This window comes from Maniola jurtina, chromosome 3 (genome assembly GCF_905333055.1).
Source record: "Maniola jurtina chromosome 3, ilManJurt1.1, whole genome shotgun sequence".
NCBI classification, from domain to species: Eukaryota; Metazoa; Arthropoda; class Insecta; order Lepidoptera; family Nymphalidae; genus Maniola; species Maniola jurtina.
In genome coordinates, this window is record NC_060031.1 from 5,672,991 (window position 1) to 5,699,420 (window position 26,430).

At 34.8% G+C, this 26,430-nt stretch overlaps 1 protein-coding gene across 5 annotated transcripts in view; it reads right to left on the minus strand.

Annotated features, from left to right (window-relative positions):
* Positions 1-26,430, minus strand: part of LOC123880913 (RNA-binding protein Musashi homolog Rbp6) — a 656,888-nt gene that overhangs the window by 152,258 nt on the left and 478,200 nt on the right. For all 5 annotated transcript variants that reach the window (XM_045929319.1, XM_045929321.1, XM_045929318.1 and 2 more), the window contains exon 7: positions 13,748-13,796. In XM_045929319.1, the coding sequence (XP_045785275.1) occupies positions 13,748-13,796 (49 nt within the window). The remainder of the gene's footprint in view (positions 1-13,747; positions 13,797-26,430) is intronic.

Below are 26,430 nucleotides of genomic sequence, written 5' to 3' on the forward strand. Positions count from 1 at the left end.
GTCATTTATTTATTGTAGTAACTTTTAATCTTCAGTTAAACGAACACTGCAGTAAGCTACTGAAACTTTCATAAACTATGAAGTAAGGTAGCCTACCTTACTATTGACCCAAGTCGGTAACTGGATGGGTCACCGACTCTGGAAGTTCAAATTTAGCTTTTTTGTTTCCTCCGTGCCTCGGAGACCGTGCCGAAACCGACGGCTTACTACGGTAAGCCGTCGGTTTCGGCTATTATCACTAACATCTGATAATAACTGTAAAACCTAAGAAACGAAATCTCGTTCTCTTAGTGAGTTTTATGCGGAAGGATCTGAGAACCAACCCCATTATTATCCCAAGCCATTTTGTGATTAATGGAAAGGAAATTAATGAAAATAATTTTAAATTGGTGTTATTGTTTTTTTTTTGTATTTTTAATATTATTACAGATACAACTTTTAACAGAGTTCAAAAGAAATGAAATTTTCTTAATTTTATATAGTAGGTGACTACGTAGGTTCGGTAAAATTAGTATTACATTTTTTCTACTGCCCATGTACTTTGCGTACCTATGCAAAATAACACCAAAATACGTATGAAAGTTACTTCTAAATTAACCAGACTGATTCGTGCACGCTTAAAACCACAGTAAGTTACGTTGTGTTCAACAGAAGCGCACTTAGATTGCTTAGATGCGGTCAGTGCAGTAATGAGATGGGCCTTTATTCAGCTGCATTTCATTGTACAAACAACAAAAGCCAACATTTCTCGAGATAAACCCTGCAATCTACATACATCAAAACAAAACGTATCTTTATATGAGACGGTTCAAAATAACTAAACACAAGAACTCTTTATTATCACTACTGTGTATTAATACAAATTATGTTCTATTTTAGCATTAAGGCCGCCTGTTGTAATATAAAGTATAATTTACTTAACTTTACGTTACTTTACTACAAAAACCCACTCCTGCTATTAGAATTAGGATCAAAAAAATATTTTAATGTCTCATTAATGAATTGATGCCTGCCATTCGTTTTGTGGTGCAATAAAGTATATAAAAGTACATAGGCAAAAACATACCTACATACCTACCTATATAAAAAAATATTTACCTAATATAGTAATAATCTATTAAAAACTGTGTTTTATGGGTGATTTTAAAATTGAATAAATAAAATAGAATCTTAAAAACAATAAGCAAACTCCGTGGAAAAATTATGCATCAAGATAAACATTTTACTACTTTATTATACCAACTAGAATATTACGCAAAACTTCACCTAACGTACCTACTATAAATAAAAAGACTGTAAGATCATGCCCGTACACTTAGGTTAAATTATTGCTTATTTTTCATTCATAGCACATATGATATTTTTAGTGCCATCTCAAGAGATTGAATAAAAGAGGATTATGTTGTGAACGGAAAAATCATCCCGTGTCGTGTATTTTGTTTGTATTGAAAAGAGAAATATCTGGGCTTCAGTTTATAATGTCAACTCACTGTCGTATACATTAACCACAATATCAGCGGGGTTTCAATACGTTTTTTCATGCTTCTTTATTGTATCAATACAAATTTGAAGTGCATTTATTTTTTATCTAGCACGTAAGTTAATAAAGAGCGCATGGTACTCTTTGGCATGGTGCTCTTTGATAATAATAATCTTTTAAAATAACCTGATAGTATGCGGCCAGTCTTAGACCGGCTGTAGTTTAAAAACATTTTCAATTCTTCAAATTTTGCCTCCAATCTATGTACCTCAACTTTGCTTGCAACTTGATGTTCTGTGTTATACTAATTCGGCTATATCATGGAACACGGTTTTTCATCGGCCGTTCTATGCATATAATACAATGATTGTCTCACTTAGTACTTTAATTTCGATGATGTTTATAATTCGTTAAATAATTTTGTGCTTAATTACATTTACCATAAAAGCATAATATTAAAATAGGTAAGTACCTACTCAACATCAATAAAAGCCCAAATGGCAAACGACATCAGAAAAATATCAGCGTAAAAGATAATTAAACTGGATTTATTACTTGACTAAAATGGCATTTTTATCGACTAAGTGGAAATTAAAAACGTCTATTTGCTTATAATTCCTTTTTTTAAAATAAATTAACCTGTCAACAAGATGAAGTTAACCAGCACTAAAACCCGACCACTAAGTACCCGTCAACTTCCGATAGATAGCGATACATATATTGTTTTTCTGCAATAGCAAAAAAAAATTTTTTGGAAACCCCCACTTTTTTGTATGTAACATCCGATTGATTTTTTTCGTTTAATATGTAGCCTATTCAAAATTCAAAATTCAAAATTTTTTATTCAATTAGACTTTTACAAGTTCTTTTGAATCGTCAAAAGCATCTACCACTGGTTCGGAATGCCTTTCCTACCGAGAAGAACCAGCAAGAAACTATGTCACCCGGATGATAATAACAAATCGATTGACACCTCATTAATTAAAATCGACTCAGTAGTTTAGGTGCCACGGTGGAACACACATATAAATACAAACCTTCATATACATAGAGTGCTAAAATCATAAAAAGTGAGACTACTTCTAGCTCTTCTCTGAAGTTCACCCCTATCTATAAAGTTGTATAGAGTTTCCAATAGATTATATTATTATGAAAATCTAATAAGGATGACAATTTTCTCATCCCTGGAAGATACATTGCTTTTTACACTAAATTTAATAGGGGTCATAAATAAAAGTAATCGTTCCAAGTAGCCGAAGATTTTCCATAATTTTATTATGAAAAAAGTTGAAGGCGCCATTCGGAATCGCCCCACAACCCTGACTATAATCCACAGGGGGGGTGACGGTCCAGGCTAAGGCACTTGTCCTACCGCCAAAAATCAGCGAGATATGAGTTGAGCTAAAAACTAGAAACGAGTTGACGAGCAACGAGAAGCGATTGTGTGGCTGGAATAGTTTTGTCGCTGGGCTATGAGCGGGTATACGAGTATGACGGGCACATTTTGGCGATCAACTCTATATTTAAGTATCTCTTTTATTGACCCGGAATCGTAGATCTATTGTACGTTTCTTAAGCAAGAAAATAGTTGATAGCTAATTGCTTCCTCGTCGGCAGTCAAACAAGTGCCTTAAGTTACCGCAGAAATGATTTTGCAGATAAATGACATGAAAGGATTTCCACGATGCTATACTAAATTAACGGATCTTTAGACGCTAAGTTTTACCGGCTGTAATTAACTTGGCCTTAGCAATTAAGACGGTTAATAAAGGGGTGCGTAGTGAGATGCTTTGAGATAAATAATGCTAGGAATCCTTTAATATAAGCCAAACAACCGTGTAAGTTAGTTTGTGGCAAGTTCTAAAACATTAAAGGAATTTATGTACGAAGTTCTAATCCTATTTGGATTCTTTTTAAGCTAAAATTACAATAACTGGAGAGTTTTATGAAGTGAAAATACCTAATATTATTTCAAACGGGTGCGTAAAAGTATACAGTTTATTATATAAAATCTAAAAAAAGTAAACATTATTATAAAGACTTATTTCATGTATCACATAGAAATATTTTAACTAAGGGCAAATTTTTCAATCAATAACTAATCATTGACTGAGCAATAAATTCGACGTTTTGTTAGTTATTTAACGATTGAAAAATAAGCATTGTTGTTGTGCTTTGTATGTGGTTTTCTGTACTAATTTTGTGGTGTACAATAAAAGTATATTCATTAATTCATTCTTTTTTTAAATTTAATATTTTCCAATTACAAAAACCTGCAGGCTACTCGTACATCTACACATGTAATACCCACCTATAGGTATCTACCTACATTAAAACTTATAAGAGCTATTAAAAAGCTTTAAGTGTACTTCATAGCTTATTCAAATTGAGTACGGTTAACGACTTAAGCAGTAGGCAGGTAGGTACAAGAAAACCAAATTACTTATACAAATGATATTTACACATATAAATACATTCGTTTTGTTTGAAAAAATCAACTGCTTTATTATTGCATATTTATTATAGCAAAATGCGTAATTTTTAACCCCCGACCCAAAAAGAGGGTTGTTATGAATTTAACGTGTGTATCTGTGTATCTGTGTATCTGTCTGTGGCATCGTAGCTCCTAAACTAATGAACCGATTTTAATTTAGTTTTTTTATATTTGGTTTTTTTTATTTGAAAGGTGGCTTGATCGAGTGTTCTTAGCTATAATCCAAGAAAATCGGTTCAGCAGTTTGAAAGTTATCAGCTCTTTTCTAGTTATTACTGTAACCTTCACTAGTCGGGGGTGTTATAAATTTTTAATTTACACTTGTATTGAATGTAATGAGAAACATGGTTCATATCAATCATAATGTTTCCCCTTAAGTTGAAAATTATTGTGTATAGACGAGTTATTATTAGGTGTACGCCTGAAGCATATAAGTAGTAACAATGAAAGAATACTTTAAATGGCACAAAGCGAATGAACCTTGACTCCATAATTACAACACCATGGACTTATTTGTCGGCGAGTACCCCGTTTATTGTTCGAAACCCTGACAATGTAAGGCTGCACTCAATATTCCCCGGTCTAAGAATGGATGACTTTTCAATTGTTGCCACTCTATTTACCGAATAAGGACGTTGTGAATGGATTTCCACTATGTCATTTCCCGCACTCACTACTTTTTAACCATCCCCCCTTTCATGGGTAAGCTTTCGTAAGGAAGTGATTTGATAAAATACATTATTTAATGTGTATTGTTAAAGCGCTAGGCTCCTTAATGCCTCATTGACGTTCAATTCCTGGTTCGATTTATTGCCATCCGATCTTTGAGAGGCACTTATGTTGGTAAATGGAATTTCACAAGGATATTGGTATCATGTGGTGTTTCTGTCTATGATGCCAAGAAAAAATATCAAAGGATTATATGTCTATGGTTAAAATTGATTGTTCTCTACCATTTTAAATAACTGTTAGCTTGTATGAAGTGTCGGGGGTACGCTATTGCTAATATTATAAATGCGAAAGGGTTTGTTTTTGGTTTGTCCTTCAATCAACCCACAACGGAGCTGCGCAAATCCTACTCCAATACCTAAATATATAGTCTGTACAGCTGCGCATACGAATATGTCTTCACTTTTTAAAATGCAATCGTACGAGCTTAGCCTATTTTAAGTTTTATAATATCTTTATACAGAACTTGCTTATATCTCTTTCATATGGGTATTTAATATTCACGTTATATTTTTTAAATCCTTCTGAAAATTCTTCCGCAACCACGTCGTATCCAGGAGCAATCTAAGCGACTCTCAACAATGTTACCTCCGACAATATTTAACGTTTATACCACCACCGTGCGCATAAACCCCCAAGGTAATACCCATAGATACACAAGCAGACAGTTTCGCATAAGGCTAGGAGATATCTAACGGAAAACAGAGACGTGTTAAAATGCTTCCCAGTATTTTCTATACCACTTCTCGCCGCTTTCCTCCAGGGACCCGAGTCTCCCACTAACGTTATACTAACGTGTAAATAGACTTATTGCAATAGGGAGATACTTCTGGGAACTAGTTAATATTTAAATAAAGGTTATGAGATAAACGAATAAAGGCCATTTTGGATGTTATTAATCGAGTTCTGTATTAATGGGTGATGAGTAGGGATGTCGGAAGTGCCAAAAAGATTCGATATATTTCAAAAATATCAATATCCACTTCGTTATATTGAGCAGAATATCAATATATTGGTATGATTTTGGTGATTCTAAAATAATAGAGTGTTTCGTCTGGTCTAGCACATTAAATAAGTAAATACTCAACTAACCAAAGTCAAATGAGTTAAGTGTGCCACACTTTTTTACCACTCAATTCATTACACAACGGTACCTATAGCAAAAAAATCATTTTTGATATGTATCCGATACTTATTTGATAGTTTGTATCGATATATCGAAATAGGCACAAAAATATCGATACATCGATATATTAAGTATTTCAACAGGCCTAGTGATGAGCTCGCTGTCCCAAATTAACGGAAATGTAGACACGTGCTATATAAATTGTAGCTTATCGCTTACGTTAAAAGTGACAACTTTAGTATGCCAATGTATTAATATTGAAAGTACTGACTATTACTCAATATTGTATTGTAAAATTCTATAATTTTATCTTTATAATGAAATGTGAGAGAAATTATTTAAATATATCAGGGTTATTTTTAACTAAAGGACGCCCGCGACATCGTCCATGTGGAATTAGGTTTCAAAAATCCCGTGGGAACTCAGATTTTCCAAAATACTCCACTTATGTAACTATGTCTATGCAAAAATCTGCTAATTCACACAAGACGGTCGCGATAGACTAGGTATGCCTAAACCCTTCTTGTACTGAGAAGAAACTAGTGCTCTGTAGTGAGCCGTTGATCATGATGATGACAATGACGATGTAAAAATCACGTTGATCCGAAGCTCCGTCGCGATTTAACTGAAGAACAAATCAAAAACAAATACTTTTGTGTCACGACTTAGTACTTACTCATATTGCATATATTACCTATATGTGAAAGTGTGTTTGTTTGTTGGATTGTTAGCTTATTAGTCTGTTGGTTTGTCCTTCAATCACGTCGCAATTCAGCAATGGATCGACGTGATTTTTTGTATGGTTTTTGTCAAAGAACTGGAGAGTGACATAGGTTATATTTTATCCCGGAAAATCAAAGAGTTCTTTCGGGATTCAAAAAAACTAAATCGACGCGAACGTAGTCGCGGGCAGCAGCTAGTTTATAATATTATCAAGTAGAGTGTATATAAAACTTGTTTATTCACATTTAAAGCACCATTGATTACGGAATAATCCCGCGAGTTTTGGATTCAAGTTTATCTTACATACATCTCGTACGCTCTCTGCGCTGTTCGCTGCATCCTCAACCGCGGCGTCCCACGAGAGTCTCGCTTGAACGGAACTCGATATCGTATCGATGCAACTTTGTACCGTTCCGTTATGGAAGCGTAACCGTGACATGTCGTTCCCGGTAAACACTGTATTAAATCCTGGATGTAACTACTGGAATGTACTTTTTGTAACCGGCTCCTTAGTGCCATTTATTTTAGTACTAGAGGATGCCCGCGACTTCGTCTGCGTGGATTTAGATTTTTATAGATCCCGCGGGAACTCTTTGATTTTCCGGGATAAAAATTAGCCTATGTCCGTCCCCGGGGTATAAGCTAACCCTGTTCCAATTTTCATCAGAATTGGTAACACTGTTGAGCCGTGAAAAAGTAGCAGACCAACAGACAGATCGACATACTTTCGCATTTATAATATTAGTATGGATATGGATATAGGCATGCGCATGACTACAATCACACCAAATAGTAAATGATGATGCAACCTATGTTATTATTGATAATAAATATATAAATATTCACTTGTTATGGCATGACGAAGAAACAATATTTTGCTCTCGAAAACATTGTAGATTTTATTCCTTATAGTTACACTTCAATCCCTTGAAGTGTAACTTATAAGGAATAAAATCTACAATCAAAATAATTTCCGTCAAAATTGTGGTTAGTACCTATCTCCTGTATAAGACTTTGTGCTATCGATATGCCTTAATTGGCTTCTAAACAATATCACACTGAAATGCTTAGTCGTTTTGTGCTACAGATTTCTCGGTAGAGTGGTCTAACCGGAAATTTGTCAGTTGAAACATACCAAATACTCGTACGTGTACTAGACTACGTCTGTACTGATATTATAAAGAGGTATTTCCGGAACTCATAAATAATAATTAAAGAACTGGAGAGTGATATGGGCTACATTTATCCTGAACAATCAAAAAATTTTCACGGGTTTTTATAAACCTAAATCCAATTATATATAATATGAATTGCAGACGAAGTCGCGAGCAAATTCTAGTTTAAAATAAACCATCAAAGGTCGATTTTATAATAACTGACGTAACCAAGAATAATAACCCTGATTGTTTAGCTGTCTACCCTTACCCTCTTGTTTACATGAAGGGAATATTCAACGCTGAGTCAGAGGGGACTCTAGAGTCTACTAATAATTATAAAAGCGAAAGTATTTGTTGGTTTGTCCTTCAATTATGCTGCAATGCAGCATCGATTCGACGTGATTTTTTGCAATGACTCGCATGACGCGCAATGACATATCATATAGGTACATTCATTATTACTCTACATTATAGCGCATATAATTCGTGCTCGGTGATGAGAAAGACAGAAGATAAAATGCATATTCGATAGCATATTTTATCATGACGTCTACATAATACAACCTAGTACAATCGCAACGCTAAGTAACATCCGTAGTTTAGCAACTAGGAGTTAATAAATAAAGAAACACACACACACACACACACACACACACACACACACACACACCTAACTGTCAACCTATATCATAACAAGTTCGCATGTAAAAAAATAATAAGATATAAACTCAATAGGTATAAAAAAACGTTTAAAGATAGTAGTAGCTCTAGAAATCGCTATTAGTACCGTAGTACACCTATCTACGTAGCGTAAAGAAATTAACATTGTTATGAAGTAAATTAATAGTAATAGACATAATACTAACAAGGGCTGGTTCCCCACAAGATGCATCTAAGCCCAGACTCTTGACGTTCCCAGAGGAGACTGCCACGTGCTGCCACTTAGCAGTCGGTGAATACACATTTAGAATTTCACAAAAGCACCACCAAACAACCTTATTACAAGGTCGATAGAGAATAAAATTGCCCGCACATAGCCGCCGTGAGATAGCATCGCCAGAGTCTCTCTGGAAGCTTAGGAGTGTAAGAATTGCCTCGACATGTACAAAAATAGCGAATTGAAGTGTTTTCTAGATTGAATTGTATTTCTAAAATTTACTAAGTTAAAATGAAATAAAACTGTGAGGATAAAAATAAAGTAGCGGCAGATATATTAATTTTTATTTTCTACCTTACACGCAACGCTTACATAAGAGCAATGAACACCATTTTCTTGATAACAACTCAAACTATCATTAGTGATAAGGCCGCCTTTGCACCCTAGCATGATTGTTTTTCTATTTTGTATTAAGAAGTATTGTATGATTATGTATGCATCCTCGTGCTCATTGTTTTAGTATCCATAAGCTTGAGTCAAATATGACAAATTCCTACGGGACAGATTTTAATACACTACGTACCTAGATTGCTGTTCGGATTTTGTTAGCTGTTTCTTACTAGCTAATGGCAGATTTATATACTCTATAAGACTACTAAGAGTACTAAGAATTTATACTCTATAAGAGTTCATTTGTATAAAAACTTTTCTATTTCTATACTAGTAGGTAATAGTATAAAAATAAAACGAAATGATACTCAATGGAACGGTACACGAATCACGCGAAGGCCTTCAAACACGAAAACCGAATAAAATATAGATAAAAACTGTTCTTATGCAGACTTTACACGCAGACGTGGCAATTCGTCCCTGCGGCGCTCCAACGAGATCGGTTCCAATATAGGGTTCCACGCGTTTTTTTCTTTAATTTTTATGAACTGAGCCTTACGTGTCGTTTAACCCTTGTAATAGCATCGTTCTGCCTTAACGTTAGCCCATAATAGGTACTTTTTGTCTTAAAACTTGTCTCGTTGACTTACCTTGCATTAACATATTTACCTTTGTGTCGCGCTACCTGCCATTAATGTTATCATCGTCATGTCGCGCATAATGTCGCCAATCACATCTGCGTGGTCGCAGGCTACGTGCGAAGATGAATATGTGTGCGTTTTCCTTGACGAGTGTATAAATAAACCTTAAATCGACTAAAAAAGTACGTAACTGTTTTGAGACAAAAATATGAAACTGTCGAAAAATTAGGGAAATACTGCTAATTTCATAGTAGTGGTTTCATATCGTCAATTAGTTAAATCCGTGTTTTTTTTTAAGATTTTATCTTATTGGATTTAAGCTTGAAGGGACTGCGATAGTAATAATATTATCAGCCAACTAAATGGAGATTGCGAGGCCATCATTAATTCATCCATTTTAGAAGCTGATTAACTTAATCACGGCTCACGTAAACCAAAACAGCAGGTGAGTTAATACCTATTATTCAACAATATTGACTGCTAGATAATAACGAACTAAACTATCATCAATTTATTATCAATTTCAATATAAAATAATAAAGCGCTCGCTGACGCCAGCCTTTTAAAAAAGTAATTATAATAATTAAAAACTGTGTGTTTACCGGTATTCAAAAATTTTGACTTTAAAATAAATATTAAAGGCAAAACAATGAAAACTTTGCAAGGGGACATCGTTAATTATTTTTTTCAACAGGGAAAGGTCGTAAATAAAAGTAAAGGGTGCTATTAAACGCATTATTCGCGAATATTTAATGTACTGGAAAGGTTAAAAGGTTTTTTATTTTTCAACAGCTTTATATAAAAAATCGTCATTTAATTTAAGCCCCCATTCAATATGTGTTTTATAGCATAAATAAGCATTATCCTATCGAAAATTGCAAATGGAAAAATTAGGGGTTTAACCATAATAGCAGGTAGGTACATAATATACTATACACATACCTACAGAAGAAGCGTAGGTACCAATAAAATGAATGGGACGGTATGAGAATTAACCCCAACGCGCTCTCCAACGCTCTTCATACAAACGCAGTTTAAGTAGTCAAAATAAATATCTGTATCTGCAGTTCGTCAGATTTCTTTAAAAAAGTATAGTTTCAAGTTTCAGCAGCTCCAAGATTCATATTATGTAAATCTTTGAACCCGCGTAACTTTAAATCTCCAAAATTATTCAACTCACTTTCACATGACACTAACCTGCAGTACAATATTTGTAAAAAGATCGGAGAGCTACGGAGTAACATCAACATAACACAAGTGTAAATTAAAAATTTATTACACCCCCGACAAGTGAAGTTACAGTAACTAGAAAAGACCGAAAAGACCTGATAACTTTCAAACGGCTGAACCGATTTTCTTGGACTATTCCGCGCCTACGATCCAAAGTGTCAGAGTTTTCCAAAACATCATTTTCAAATAAATAATTATGTATCAAGGCAACGTCCATCTTGACAGCTTGACATTTGTCTATTGACATAATATTATGAACCTAACGGTTATGTAACCTTCTTTTCTACAAGAAAACTAGAAAAGAGCTGATAACTCTTAAATGGCTGCACCAATTTTTTTGGATTATAGCTAAGAACACTCTCGATCAAGCCACCTTTCAAACAAAAAAAACTAAATTAAAATCGGTTCATTCGTTTAGGCGCTACGATGCCACAGACAGATACACAGATACACAGATACACAGATACACAGATACACAGATACACAGACACACAGATACACAGATACACAGATACACACGTCAAACTTATAACACCCCTCTTTTTGGGTCGGGGGTTAATAACAAAAAGAACAAATTTTCATTGCTATCCCACAAGAACCTTATTTTTCTGAGATAAAATATATTAGTTAGTATATTACAATGTATTATGAGGGTTAAAGATACTAATATTTATCATACGGGGGCGTTGAATAAACTTTTTATTTGATCGTATTATAGTTACACAAATAACTAGCAAGAATATATATACAAAATGAGTAAACAGGGCACAATACCATTCCGCGCCTACATGATTTGATTTTCGGAATTAATAATTCAAATGGGCAGAAGACGTCTTAGGGTCACGAATGCGGGGGCCGCGAAAAATAGATAATAAAATGTATTGAAATGGCTGCGGGCCGGATTATCCGGTTGAAAGTCAATGAATATTTGATTTCAATTTTTTTCCCGACGTCGCCGTAAAGTATTCACGCCATACCTAATTTGATTTTCGCCATTCCGGCCGTTCGCCGGGGCAGTTTGCATTCATATTCAGACAGAATATGCGTTTGGGTTGCTTCTAGCCCCAACTCTGATACAAATAAACAGGGGATATTTTTACATTACTTGCTGGATATAACCCTACCCAACTGATTACGTTTTGGGGATAATAACCGGCACCGATATTAGAGACCCGCCTTGGATTTGTTTTTTGCTATCAATCCGACACGCGTGCCATCTTTGTACGTTGATAGTACTTGTAATACAGCAGAAACTTTCACGCAAGTGTCTAATACAGCTGCACAAAGTTTTTAATTCAACCAAACGAATGATGCGCGAACGCATAGGCAACGAACAAACATTTTTTAATATGTGTACGTACGATTTTTAACTAAGGAAGTTTCACTGTTTAGGGATGTAGGTACGCAACGGATATAACAACTATTTTTTTAAGTTAATTACGTAGATACTAGCTAATACGATCGATACTAAAAAAATAGAAAATATTTAATTAAAGTTTAATGAGGGTTGTTATGTCAATACCGTATTGTATACCCATTCGATAGCCTAATGTTATGCTATCATTTTGGCACCGAAAATATTATAAGATAAGATATTTTATTCCTTTGTTTGTCTAATTACAAAGTGAGGAGGGACCTCGAATATCATCAAAACGACACGCAAAGGGCGTGAAACTTGAAGCGGGGACAAGATGTTTTATTTCTTATAGCGATCATAACAATGTCGGTTTTCCCTAGTCCTACAATGAAACAGGATTCGTTTTTGCGAACTTGCATAAATGACAGCACAACGATATTTCACCGGGCTTGAATATTTGGGTCAACCTGTTTTTGTATAATGGGGATTACACAAGTAAATTTAACATTATATCTGGTGTAACTGCTACAAGGGAACCTTCGTTGCCAACAAAAGATGGCCGCCCTTGATACGAATTCGTGGATTTTAATTAAAATCTTACGCGTTGTGCGGGTAATGAAAGCAACTGATTCTACAATATACAACTCTCTGATTGTGTTTTGACGCACAATTTGTTTACAAATTTTTGTCCTCCACAAATTTAATATGTAGCAACTCACATTTTTATAAAATAAGATTCATACATTAAACAATTTAACTACTACACAAGAGCGTTCAGTGAAAAAAAAATTATGAAATGGGAGCCCAATTTTGCACTAACTTTTGACTATCGCTCGTGCCCAATAGCAAGAAATCTTTACAAAGAAACCATATATTTTATTCGGGCGTCGATTTGTTATTTATTAGTCGGGAATAGTCGTAACACGAGGGAGAGAATACAATATCGAAACGGTGAACCTATTTAGAGACGACTCTGCCTCGAAACTACTCGTACGTTTCGCTTCGCTACTCTGAAGCTGTGATGCAACCATTTTCACAAGAGCTTTGATGCCTTTTCTATTCTATTAGTAACCGTTCATAAGAAAGATCCTTCGATAGGCTAGACGTTTCTTCGTATAATGGATGAGATCTAGCGAGGGTCGGCGCCTGTATTTATCCGTAGCTAGTTAACCGGCATCGACTTTGTGGCAAAGACGACTAGAGAAATGAGCCGGATCGTGCACAAAAATGATATTGTTATTTCCTCATGCGACATGCAAACGAGGAAATTTGGATGATATCAAGGTGACAAAAAGCCACCCGTGTGTGTCTTTTCCAAAGAGTTATGAGCAGCTCCGTAATAATATATGTTATTGCCGTACGAATTTATTTCCATTTTTTATTTAGCCGCTGTAACAACAGCTTGCGAAAACATTGGCTGATTCAGATTACCTCATCCACATCGGTATGTGTATCATTTGATTTTACTTTGTGTTTTAGCTATACTACAGGGTGTTTTGTATTTCGTAACTGTAACATTAGCTTAATATGAACAAAGACTTACCTCTGTGCCTATTAGTTTGTTTGTCGAACATTAACATGGCGTCCTCGATCTGCAACAAAAATACATAAAATAAAGTTCAAATCCTTAAAAAGATCCGTGAGGAAAAATAGCGAAAAACAAGGGCGTCGTGCGCGATTTGAGCCCCGCCCCAGCAATAAAACACTCGGGCGCTGTAATAACGAATAAGCACCGGTACAGAGTAAACCACACGCTGCAAATAAACTTTGATAAGCGGGGGCGAGCAGGTAATAACGTATTCATAGAGAAATAAATGGAAAGTCGGCGGTTAGGACACGAACAATACACGCGAGCAGAGATGCGCTGTCACCGCCTGTGTTTGGACCCGAGTGCCACCGAATTCGACTCATTGTTACGTTTTTAAATCTCCCCGCTCGCAGAGGCAATACATTCTTTATTGTACGAAATTGCGTTCTAAAATTCATACCGCAAACGTGCTACATATCTCCGAATAATACGGGAAATCACAATTAAAAAGTCGGATTAATTTTTCAGCAGAGCGCGTGAGATGTTGTATACCCCAAGGACGTAGCGGCGTCCGTCACGCGTACTGTATGTTTGCAAAAAGCGGGCAAGTTTAGTATGACGATCCGGCCCCAGGGTCTTGTCTGGCCGGAGTCGCCAGCGTCGGCCTCTCCCTGGGGCGACATTACGCGGGCCCCGTACTACGTACTCCCGATGATCGATGTCGAATACCCGTAACAGGTGACCTTTTGCTGAATTATTCTTACCTGTAGAAATGTTTGTTTAGAGGTGATTTGTTTAACCGGGAATTGCGATGCCTTTGTTTGGGCACCCGTGACGGGGATAACCCTTTTTTGCGGTGAATAAAAATTTTCATACTGACAGGTGAACTTTTGCCACTTTTGTATCGATGTTCCATAACGTTAATTTTTTCGACGTAGAAATAGAGTTTTATAACAATAAAATGGAATTTTTAAACGTGTTAAAATAGACTAAGGTACTTTGTGTTTTATACACAAAGAAAGTCACCTATCTAAAATCACACTAATATTATAAAGGCGAAAGTTTATGTGTATGTGTGTGTGTGTGTGTGTGTGTATGTTTGTTACTCCTTTACGCGAAAACTACAGGACGGATTTGGCTGAAATTTGGAATGGAGATAATAATATCCAGGATTAGCGCATAGGCTACTTTTTATCCCGGAAAATCAAAGAGTTCCCACGGGATTCCGAAAACCCTAAATCCACGCGGACGAAGTCGTGGGCATAATCTAGTGTAGAATAATCTTTATCTATGTTAAAAAATATGCGTAAGTATGTCTGTCTATATGATTGTCTGTCTGCTAACTTTTTACAGTCCATCCGTACAACCGATTATGAAGAAAGGTACAGAGATAGCTTGCATTCTGGGGACAGACATAGGCTAACTTTTATCGGGGTAAATCAAAGAGTTTCCATAAGGTTGCTGGCATCACCTAGTTTATGTATTACAATTTCTCATATATACGACATTAATTATTTTATCTTCTATTACACAGCTCGGCAGAATTACTTATGTAAATGAAATTGATTTGTGACCTCATGAATAATATCGTTAAATTAATAAAGAAGGCAATTTACTAATTAAGTACAGAGTATAATATGAAAACCTTCGGGGCCGATGAAAATTAACTGTAATTTGTGTAGGTATTTCATTACCTTAGTTGATCTTCAAGATTGCGATGATAATCACTTTCCTAAATCAACAATCCCAAAATCAATAACTTGCTTAGGGATTGTTTTCATTAATTGAATTGGATGACTTATGCTTTGATATACAACAATGTAAATTGTTGTGTATTATGTTACCAGCCAAACCCGGTTTCAGTCCAAACTATTTCATCCTAGGTTAAACTGGTTTGTCCTACACGTGGCAGGATATACAAATTTAGCCCAGGACACTCTAGTTTAGCCTCAATGAATTGGGTTTAACTGACTGAATCGTTCCAAGTAACAAAAAAATATTGGAACTCTTACAATTCGGCTACCACGCTTTATTATAGTTACATAATAATACATTGATTGGTTAGTATTGAAAAATGAATCTTGAGCTTCATTTTGTATGAGGTGCACCCTGGAGACCTGGACGAATACAATTTTGCTAAAATACTTCCATACTAATATTACAAAGGATTTAACCGACTTTGAGGAAATATGCTGGGAATAATTGAATTAAAAAAAAAATTCTCTTAGTATTCAGGCACAATTTTTTTTACCTTATTTCATTCTCATCTTCACATTAGCGGTAAAGATTATTTTCCCGGTACACAACCATTACCATTATGGCAATGTATAAATAGGACGATCTGTAATACAATCTTTGTCTGTAAAGTACAAATTCGAAGGTCGTTTTTTGTGAACTTTTTCATAACTGATTGGCAGAGACAAGGTCTGGTATTGACCGGGGCTAATCCCTTGAGTAATGTTACAGCAAAACCAAAGTTTGGCCCGGTGATCAATGCGAACTCCCTCGGGCAACATTAGAAACATCAGGTTTTGATTTTCCTCTGTTTTATTTATATAGGGCAATAGACAATGCTATAGGAAGTACGGAATTTCTAAAAACAAACAGAAGTAAGTACAACAAGAATTAGGTATACCTACAACAAACACCTGTTTGTTTTTTATGTTAAAGCACTTGCTTTGTCTGCAAAGGTTATAAAGTGTACAGATTATAAGTATATTCATTTCTTCTATCTCTACATCTACCATAAAATTGATGATACCAAATAATACCTTTAATTATATTATTATTATTATATATTATGCGTATATACAAAGTCAGATATACTTACTCGAAGAAGAGTATTATGAAAGTAACTAAAGGAACTAAAAAATTATATACCTAGTCTATAAGCATTTAACTAAAAGTCTTTACAACATTTATTTAAAGATATTATGAAAAATATTATACAAAAATATTTTCGTAATTTTTAACAAAACTTAAGAGAATAAAGTTGTTTATTTTGGCAGCACACGAACAAGTTCGCGCCTTGTTACGCTGTTTACAACGCGCATTATTTTCACTTCAACTTAAGCACTTTGCGAGTTTATATTTAATCTAAGCTTTTGTTTAGTGTCGCGTCTACATTCTGCTTTATGGCAAAGTTATGAGCGACGTATGTAAGTTAAAGTGGACCACAGTATATTATTTGTAACATCTGATGTTGGTGATATTGTGTTTATGCTATAAAGCTGCTCCCTAAGCTGGTGTATCTTTACTAGCGAACTGTTTGAAATGGTACTTTCATTTATATTGTTTTGTATATTACAAGGGAAAGGTAATGACAACATATTAGGAAGTAAATTTTACTTTTCTAGCATCACACCTCGAGCCAGTGTAAGGCATCTGTATCTCTAGGTAGTTAATATTCCACGTACACGTACAAAGCGTTTTGCATCCATTTTTCTATAATAATATGGACCACTCAGATTTGATTTTTTTTTCTACCAACTACAAAAGTGAATTAGTATCTTTAAGACAAGCGTGATTTGCAAGGCTGTATCATTGCTTATTTTCAGGTAGAGTTGAACCAAGCGCTAGGGTATAAAATATTTAAAAAAACATGGTATATTTATTCTTTTAAGAAATACATTAAAACTTTCTTATAAAACTGGAAGAGAACTTTAAGTCAAGTGTTTTATCGTGATTTCTGAGTTTGATGATCTATTTAATAAATTATAATAATAATTATGTATATAATTTAATGATTCACACCTATGAAGTCGATTACGCTTTTTTTTAATACATAATAAAACTGTTTAGTATCAGTCAAAACTTCAAGAAAAGCTGTTCATTTACAAAATACACCGGTCTAAAGATGCGACGTGTCTGCTTTGACTGTAAAACGGCAGGAGACAGGTAGCCTCAAGTGTGTTCAGTAACAAGTGGGTCCCTAATAAGAACATTTATGAACACACCGCGCCATGACCAGTCTAATTCGCCTTTTAATATTCGGGCAATGTGTGGCGTCCTCGTGTGGAATTCTCTAGAACTTTGCTAATTCCACTCTTGCTGAAATATTTTTCATAGCTGCTCGGATGAGTGAGCGGAATTGGAGACAATGTACGGTGTATACGCCCGGAATTTTTATGACTTAGCCCGGCCATCGCGGGGTGAAACAAGTTTTCACTTATTGTTTACATCGTCATAATTTATGTGCTTTGTATTAAATGAAATTTCAGTGGCCTGAAAATATTAAATAATGTTATGAATACTGTATTACACGGTTTCGTTTGATCTTTTGTTTGATTTATCTCAAAAATAACATTTCCAAAGAATTTGTTTTTTTTTTTCTGTAAGCCTTTGAAATAAATGAGTACGTCGCAACTTTACCTAAAACTACCGCAAAATGTAAGAATAATCAAAAATTATCTAAGTATATCCATACTTTAATACCAATATTATAAATGCGAAAGTATCTCTGTTTGTCTGTCTGCTAGCCTTTCACAGTCCACTGAAATTCGTTACATAGGTAGCCTCCATTCCAAGGATGGACATAGGCTACCTTTTGTTTTCCTTTGGACCTAAAACCTAGAACCACGCAGAGAAAGTCGAGGGCATCTAGTACAAAATAAAATTACAAGACAAAGTCTAAAAACTATTATAGTAGCATAGCAAATCTCGTGAATAGCAACGAAGAAAAAATTAAGGTTTAAAGCTACCAAGTTACTCTTAAACGTGCTTACGTCACAAATTAATGCGACAGGTACCTCTGGGGACCTGGCGGGAAGTCTCCCCTTAAATAAAATAGCTAATAATAAGGACGACTGCTTAGTAGGAATGGTGATATTAGAGCAAATTGTTACAAGTGCGTTTATTGATATGTCTCCTTATATCTCTACCACGAAAAACATGTATAAACTAAAACCGTTACCAGTTTATTGAAGAGGCTCTTATTTCTTGGTATTAAGGGTTGCTGTGTCATAAGTAATTTTTCTTAACATTATAAATGTGAAAGGTATCTGTATCTCTGTCTGTTTGCTAGCTTTTGACGAAATTTACACAGATAGCGGGCATGCCAGGCAGGATAAATATTATTTTTTTTGTCAAGGAAATCAAAAGTTCCGACGGGAGCCTTAAAAACCTTATATCCACGTGAATCAAGTCGCGAGCATCTATTTGGTACTGGATAGCTTGCACTCTGGAGATGAACTTTTTATCCCGAGAAATCAAAGAGTTCCCGCGGGATTACAAAAACTTAATCCACGCGAATGAAATATATAATATGTCGAGTAGTAGTATATAATATGACTTCCTATGATGTCACATCAAGTTAAATATGTTCTCAATAAATAAATAAGTAAATAAATAAATAAGTCCTCGTAGCAGTCGATTTGTAGAGTTTTACTCGATTACTGCTAAATCGCTAGGGAAATACTTCGAAAGGGAAAAGCACAGACTACATTTTTCACAAAATATAGCGCACTGGAAATAATTTAAGTACAATATATGTTAAGTTAAAATATTTTACAAATTATATTAACTTTTTAGGTTAATTTTTTTTTACACCGTAGGCAAATGGCAAAATAGGCTTGATGAAACAGAAAATACAAAACGCATGAGAGTGGGAGAGATAGTGCTCTACAAATGTGACCTAAGTGTCGTCATTTTAAGTCTTCACTTTAGATGCATACTTTTGCAACTTATCGATTTGTTTTTTACATATAAATATCGTTGTTTAGAACCATTCGGTAAGCATGGCATTGCATTTTGAGTTTCATATTAATTTGTTTAAAACAATTTAGCCTACAGAAACAAAACTATAATATGATTTTTTTAGAAACCCTAAAAAGAGTTAACTATGCCCTTAAATGTTTAATCATAATAATATAATGAACTAGCAACTTTAGAAAAATTAGGCATCGTTTTTTTTCTACAATATAAAAGGAACCTCTGCGTTTTTCCGCTTTAAGACCAAGGGATTGAACTGGGCTTTGATGAGTTAGTCACTGAATCAGGACTTCTTTTTAACCCCCGACCCAAAAAGAGGGGTGTTATAAGTTTGACGTGTGTATCTGTGTATCTGTGTGTCTGTGTATCTGTGTATCTGTGTATCTGTCTGTGGCATCGTAGCGCCTAAACGAATGAACCGATTTTAATTTACTTTTTTTTGTTTGAAAGGTGGCTTGATCGAGAGTGTTCTTAGCTATAATCCAAAAAAATTGGTTCAGCCGTTTAAAAGTTATCAGCTATTTTCTAGTTTTCTTGTAGAAAAGAAAGTTAGATAACCCATCATAGTTCATAATATTCAAGTGTCAATTGACAAATGTCAAGCTGTCAAGATGGACGTTGCCTAGATATACATAATTATTTATTTGAAAATGATTTGTCGGGGGTGTTGAAAATTTTTAATTTACACTTGTTACCTATAATTTTATAAGTTAAGTTATGAATGACATACTTACGAGTATCTACTAAGAAATCATGTATGAGATGAAATGTAGGAGGTAAGTATGAATTTATCTGTATGTTCGAGCAAGCCGTAACAACAAGCTATCGCGGACAAGCACACAACAATTGTTGAATTACGAGCATTACATTCGGCAGCACGATCCATCAAAGCAAGCATGCAATATCGCTATTTGTGAACCCAGCATTTGTCAGTACTATCTGCACAATCACTACGTTTGTTTTGTTTGTCCGTGTGTAAGTCTATGCGGACGCGTGCGGACTTCCTAGGGCTGACTCCTACTACAATTTGCTTTTTTTGGTTTGCAGACTTTTTAGGATTCGCTAGTAAAACTAGAAAGTAGGAAACACTATAGTTTCATCCAGTCCATCTGTATGTTTGTGTCTCATACCCTTTACAAAAATAAACTTTACAGAGGTATACTTAAATATTTACTACACAGAGGCATAATTAAATATTGGAAAAAGTTTTTTTTCAGGACGCCTTTTAAAGAGAGTTAAAAAAATTTGGTATACCCCCTCAAGTGATATCTCGTTGAATAGGTATTTTAAAATCATTTTAATATTCCTTGGTCATTAAAACTTAATACAGTTAATTTCTACAGAAACAAATAATTTAGTAATACCCACTATAATTTTAACAGATTTGATTTTATCTATATACTTAACAGTGTAATAAAAGTACAACATGAAATACCATTTACTAGATCCAAGATAACCATCAATAAAAAACCTGCGAAAGACGTCACTGAATAGATACAACCGGAAATTAAACTTTGGTCACTTATTGCGAGGTACTTATTGAGAGAAAGATAGTATATTGATACAAATAAGTAAAGAAAATTCACAGTTAGTGAGGACTGTCGACATAAGTGAAAACTAAAAAGAAATATTTCCATCAAATTCTTTATCGTTGATGAATTAATAACAGTGGTTCTTTTGAATTTTCAAATGAATTGTAGTACCTATCAAAAATTTAAATTTCATAATTAATTTGTAAATTAAAACAATTAGCATTAGTTTCATTTTTGCATGTCCCGGCGCTCTGAGAACTATTAGATAACATTACCATGTTGGTGACGCGATCTTGAAGTTTTCACTCTTTTCACTTGGTAACAGTGGTAGCCCTAGCTGTGACGCATAGGTTTGCAAACATACCGCGTCCGTGCTTAGCTACTATGCTGTTCATACTGTTTGTCACCGTTCCCTAGGGCCTAATAAAACGTATTTAATGCATAACCGAATTAGGTCAAAATCGATTATAATATTTTTCTGGGTTATGATCTATAAAACCTCAGATAACATTTCTTAGACGATTATACTATTAGATAAGCCTTCACATAGTTTAATGCTTGTTAATAATTTAATGGGATTTTAATGGCATTTCGATTTGACCTTTCCTGACATTTTTAACTTTTAGCTTAGAAAAAAACGAACAGTAGGTACAAGATAGAGTAGAGATAAAGAAACTTAAGTTGTTTAGGTTATGTAAACATAACAAAAGCCATCGTAAAGTTATCAAGAAAGTTAGCTAACAGAAAACAATGTGTTTAGTGATTAGGTACAATTGCTCATCCTGCCAAATTAGAACTGTCAGTTGTTTCTAGAAATTCTCTAACAATGCGATTGTTTTCTCACTTTGGTCGCTTTAGTGGTTACTTTGGCAGTTTGGAAACAGTCCGCTCGTAATGGTCAGCTTTGCGTCCATCAAATACGAACTATTTCTGGAAGAATGCGTCTTGTCTAGGAGTTTAGTTGGCTTGAATATATTGATTCTGGGCTCGGAAAAGTAACTATATACTTACACTATTGGAGCACATAATATAATTATTAATTGTGAGTAGATATAGTTTCGGAAACAAAACATAATTTAGAACTAGACGATGCCCGCGACTTCAACCGCGTGAATTCAGGTTTATGATTTATTTACAGGCGTGAATTTAAAATACCGTGGGAACTCTTTGATTTTCGGTACAAAAAGTATCCTATGGCAAGTATCCAGGATGCCAGCTATCTTAGTACTTACCAAATAGATGATACCCGCGGGCCGCGACTTCATCCACATGGATTTAAGTTTTTTAATAATGGAAACCGGTGGAAACTCTGGGACAAAAAGTAGCTTACGTCTGTCTTTGGGATGTAAGCGGGTGGGCCGAGAAAAGTTAGCAGACTGACAGACATACTTTCGCATTTAGCATGGATTAATAAACATCTTAAAACAATTTTGTCCAAGATATATTTCACTTAAATATTCATGTTAAACCGCAGTCTTGCATTTGAATAAAATATGATAGCCTGAAAACGTAGAATGAGAATACCCAAAGTGTATTTATGAGTACACAACAGAATTAACTCGTATATTCAACTCTTAATCCGGCTTCCACTTTGCAAAAAACTTCTTGCTGTGTTTCAGACATGTTTGTCGGAGGGAGTTTTAAGCCCTTTGACGGAGGTACATAGAATCGGACAAGGGATGCTTCTTGCAAACCCACAGCGATAAAGCTTCGGAATAGCGGTTTACAAATAGGTTTAGCGGTTGGCAAGTTTTTAATTGAATAACTTCGTATTTGCAATGCAAAATATATTAACATACTAGATTATGCCTGCGATTGTGTCCGCGTGGATTTAGGTTTTTAAAAAATTCCGTGGGAACTATTTGATTTTTCGGGATAAAAAGCAGTATAATATGTCCGTTAACAGGATGCAAGCTACGAGTAACTCTTTATACCAGGTATAATTATCTTGCCCGCAACTTCGTCCGTGTGGATTTAGGTATTTTGAAAATTCCGTGGGAACTCTATGATTTTCAGGACAAAAAGTGGCCTATGTCCTTCCCCGCTAGCTAGCATCCCGATTGATGTCTACTTCAAATTTCATCAAAATCTGAAGAGATAACGGACAGACAAACAGACACACATTCGTAGGTATTAGTATCGATTATTATTATTGATAACGGTAAATTCAAAATTATTTTTGAAATAGAAATTGAAAGATTTTTAATTCAAATAGCTTTACAAGTAAGTGCGTTTGAATAGTTAACAGAATCTACCACCAGCTCGAAATGTTTTCTACCGCGAAGAACCAGCAAGAAACTCGGCGGTTGCTCTTTTCACTTCTTCACCTTTGTCTTACATTAATTGAACTTCGGCTATTAAAGTCGCACTGAATTCAATTTCAAAGGTTCCTTTTCAAAGGTGAAATTAACTGTATGAGGGTGGAAACCACAAAAGTGTTTTTCTTTTAACGGTATATTTTCGATAATACTTACTTTGGATAAAAGATCAAAGTTAGACAAGTATTTTCATTGTTCAAAAGTCTGCGATATTTTTGTTATGGCGGCAGAATCAACAGGTTGCTTTACATTATGTTAAAAGCTGAATTAAGAAAATCTCGTCAACTCTTCAAATGTAGAACTTTGGAAATATATTTGGTTTAAAATTTTATGAATACTGGGTAAATTATGGAACAATTGGCAGGTAATAATACATCACCATCTCAATAATATTGAAAGCGTGTGAATACATTATTAAGGAGAAAAATTATAGTAAAAAATATTTGGCATGTCCTTGCGAAAATAACTAAATCCAAACCTGAATAACAGAGAAATTTCCATTCGAGGGATACGCGTGGACACACAACATTATACATCCAAATTGAATTACGGCCTTACTTTCGGCAAGTCAGTCGAAAGTGGGAGAAAACTCAATAAAAACGAATCAGAATAAGGAGACTTCGGGAAATGGCATAAAGAAAAGTTTTAATTTGTTTAAATATTTCCGCGGGAGGAAGTTCCCTCGGTGGCTCGAATTCTGTGCCAGCATTAAAGTCGCCCGCGGCAGCCTAATGTGACGAGCCACCTGGTCTTAAAGGTGACATAACAATTAACTTGAAGAACAAAATATTAGTTGAGCTAATAGAACCACTCAGATACACTCCGCCCTCTGCCCTTCATAAATAACACCCCTTTCTGAGGACAGACTGTACAATTTTGTCGTATTTACGTAATGATTCTCCAAGGAGAATTCTCGGGGAAGGATAGCAACATTTTATCCCTCTGTTTTTATAGGCGAATTGATTGGGCACCGTCCGGAATAATATCGGAATAGGATTAGTTTTCTTTGTAAGTTCGTGAGAAGCGTGAACTCATCCGATCATATTATTAACTTCTAAACTATATAAGGTCCAAATAGTGTTTCTATATGTAAATAATACCTATGTACAATAATCGTGTTTACTATAAAAGATTTATTTCAGAAATAACTGACATTGTTTTGAAAGTGACAAAGTCGATAGGTAAATGTGCAGCGCATTCTGTAGGATCACATATTATGACCGATGCACCTGGAATGGAGACGACAAGAAACGTTGGAAGTCAACCATACCGTTGATTCGACGACATCATCAAGCTTGCGGGGAACATTTTTGGGGAGGCTCGTCCAGCACTGGGAAGAATGGGGTGCACATGAAGAGGCCTATGGTCCAACAATGGATAAAATAATAAGGGTCAACAAAGAAAAAGAAGAAGACTATTATTTTTAAAGAACACAAGCCGTTCTACCGTACAATATGATGCGCAAAGCGCCTTATATATTACTGTTCAAATCTTATCAACGATTACGAGTGTCTTGAACCGTGAAGGATCGATGAATAAAATATGAAAGAAGTTTAGGTAAAGCCGAAAACGTTTTCCGTATTTGAATAATCACTTTAACAAACAAAACTCCGAATCCACTTCATTACTTATTAACCTGTGCTTGAGTACGAGACAAACTGAAATCATCGGGGACAGGAAAACGATCTTACAAGAATGTAATAGATTTTGAGACTCAAATAAAATTTATTTTACCTTCACTATATTATTATTTAATAAAAACTGATGAAGTGCTAATCGGACTCGTATTCCTACCATCGTACAACATGGCCATATTGTAATTTTTAGTATTTGTTGCTATAGCGGCAATAGAAATAAACACTGTGAAAATTTCAGCTCTCTACCTATTAAGAGTAATGAGATACAGCCCGCTGAAAGACAGACGGACGGACGGACAGTAGAATTTTAGTAATAGGGTTTCCTTGGCACCGTTCGGGTACGGATCCCTAAAAGGAAAAGTAAAATTATAAAATATACCTATTTATCGGTATGAAGCCTGCTCTACTTTCAAGGACATGTGGCCTAAACTACACCAGTAGGTATACCTAAGTATTTATCCTATAAATTATTCATTTCACGGCAAGTAATCTACTAGTCTTGTACCTAATTCTTGTTTTACTATTAAATAATGATATGGAGAGTTATAATTAATATCATGATACTAAATCATATCCGTGACTTTATCCAGGTGGCTTTAGGTTTATAAATATCCTGTGGGAACTCTTTGTTTTCTCGGGATAAAAAGTAGTCTATGACACTCTCCATATTACTTAACTGTATTGGGACGCAATTGAATGACAAACTAACAAACCAATAAACAAACGTACTTATAATATTAGTAGGATTTTTCCGATTATCATAACATGTGCAGAGATCTAAAATTAAATAACAGAAAAAAATTGTCTAGATATTAAAAAAAAAAAATTGCCACCAAAAAGTTTAGTTTGATGGGTCGCTACCACGTGACCCGCATAAACCTATCACCAAAATTTTGCCGATCGTTTTTAATGATTATAGAGCATTTCGCAAAGTTTATACCACTTAAAACTTGGGACCTGGCTTGAACTGTGGCTCGATGTTAATTACCAACTTTTTAAAAACTGCAATTCATAATAGACAGGGCGGGTGAAAGATGAATGATGTGTTGGGGTTTTCATTACACTTTTTCGCCGAAGTTTCGTGAAAATGTACGAACAAAAACAACTTGAATTTGACAGCTGGCTTGTATAAAACATGCAAAGGGGTTCGGCCCTCCGTGGATATTGTGCGCCGATGAAAGAGACGTATCATCTAGATTGTCTATTTACTTATTTATTTTTTATCATTTCATTTTGGGTGTTTAGAACTATACCCTCATAATATATCACAGATAATATCTCAATACCTGCTAATTATTAAATTTTATTATTAAAAATTAATTTACTGTAATTTTTAACGTACGTATATTAAAAAGCAAAACACACAGATATTTTAAATTTAATTTAGGGAAAGACATCAGAATCGACGCCTTTTCCCGTCTAAAATATAATTATCTGTATAAAAAACTAACTTCTAACAATTTTCTCACCTCCTTTATACTCAACACATTTAAAAGATTGAT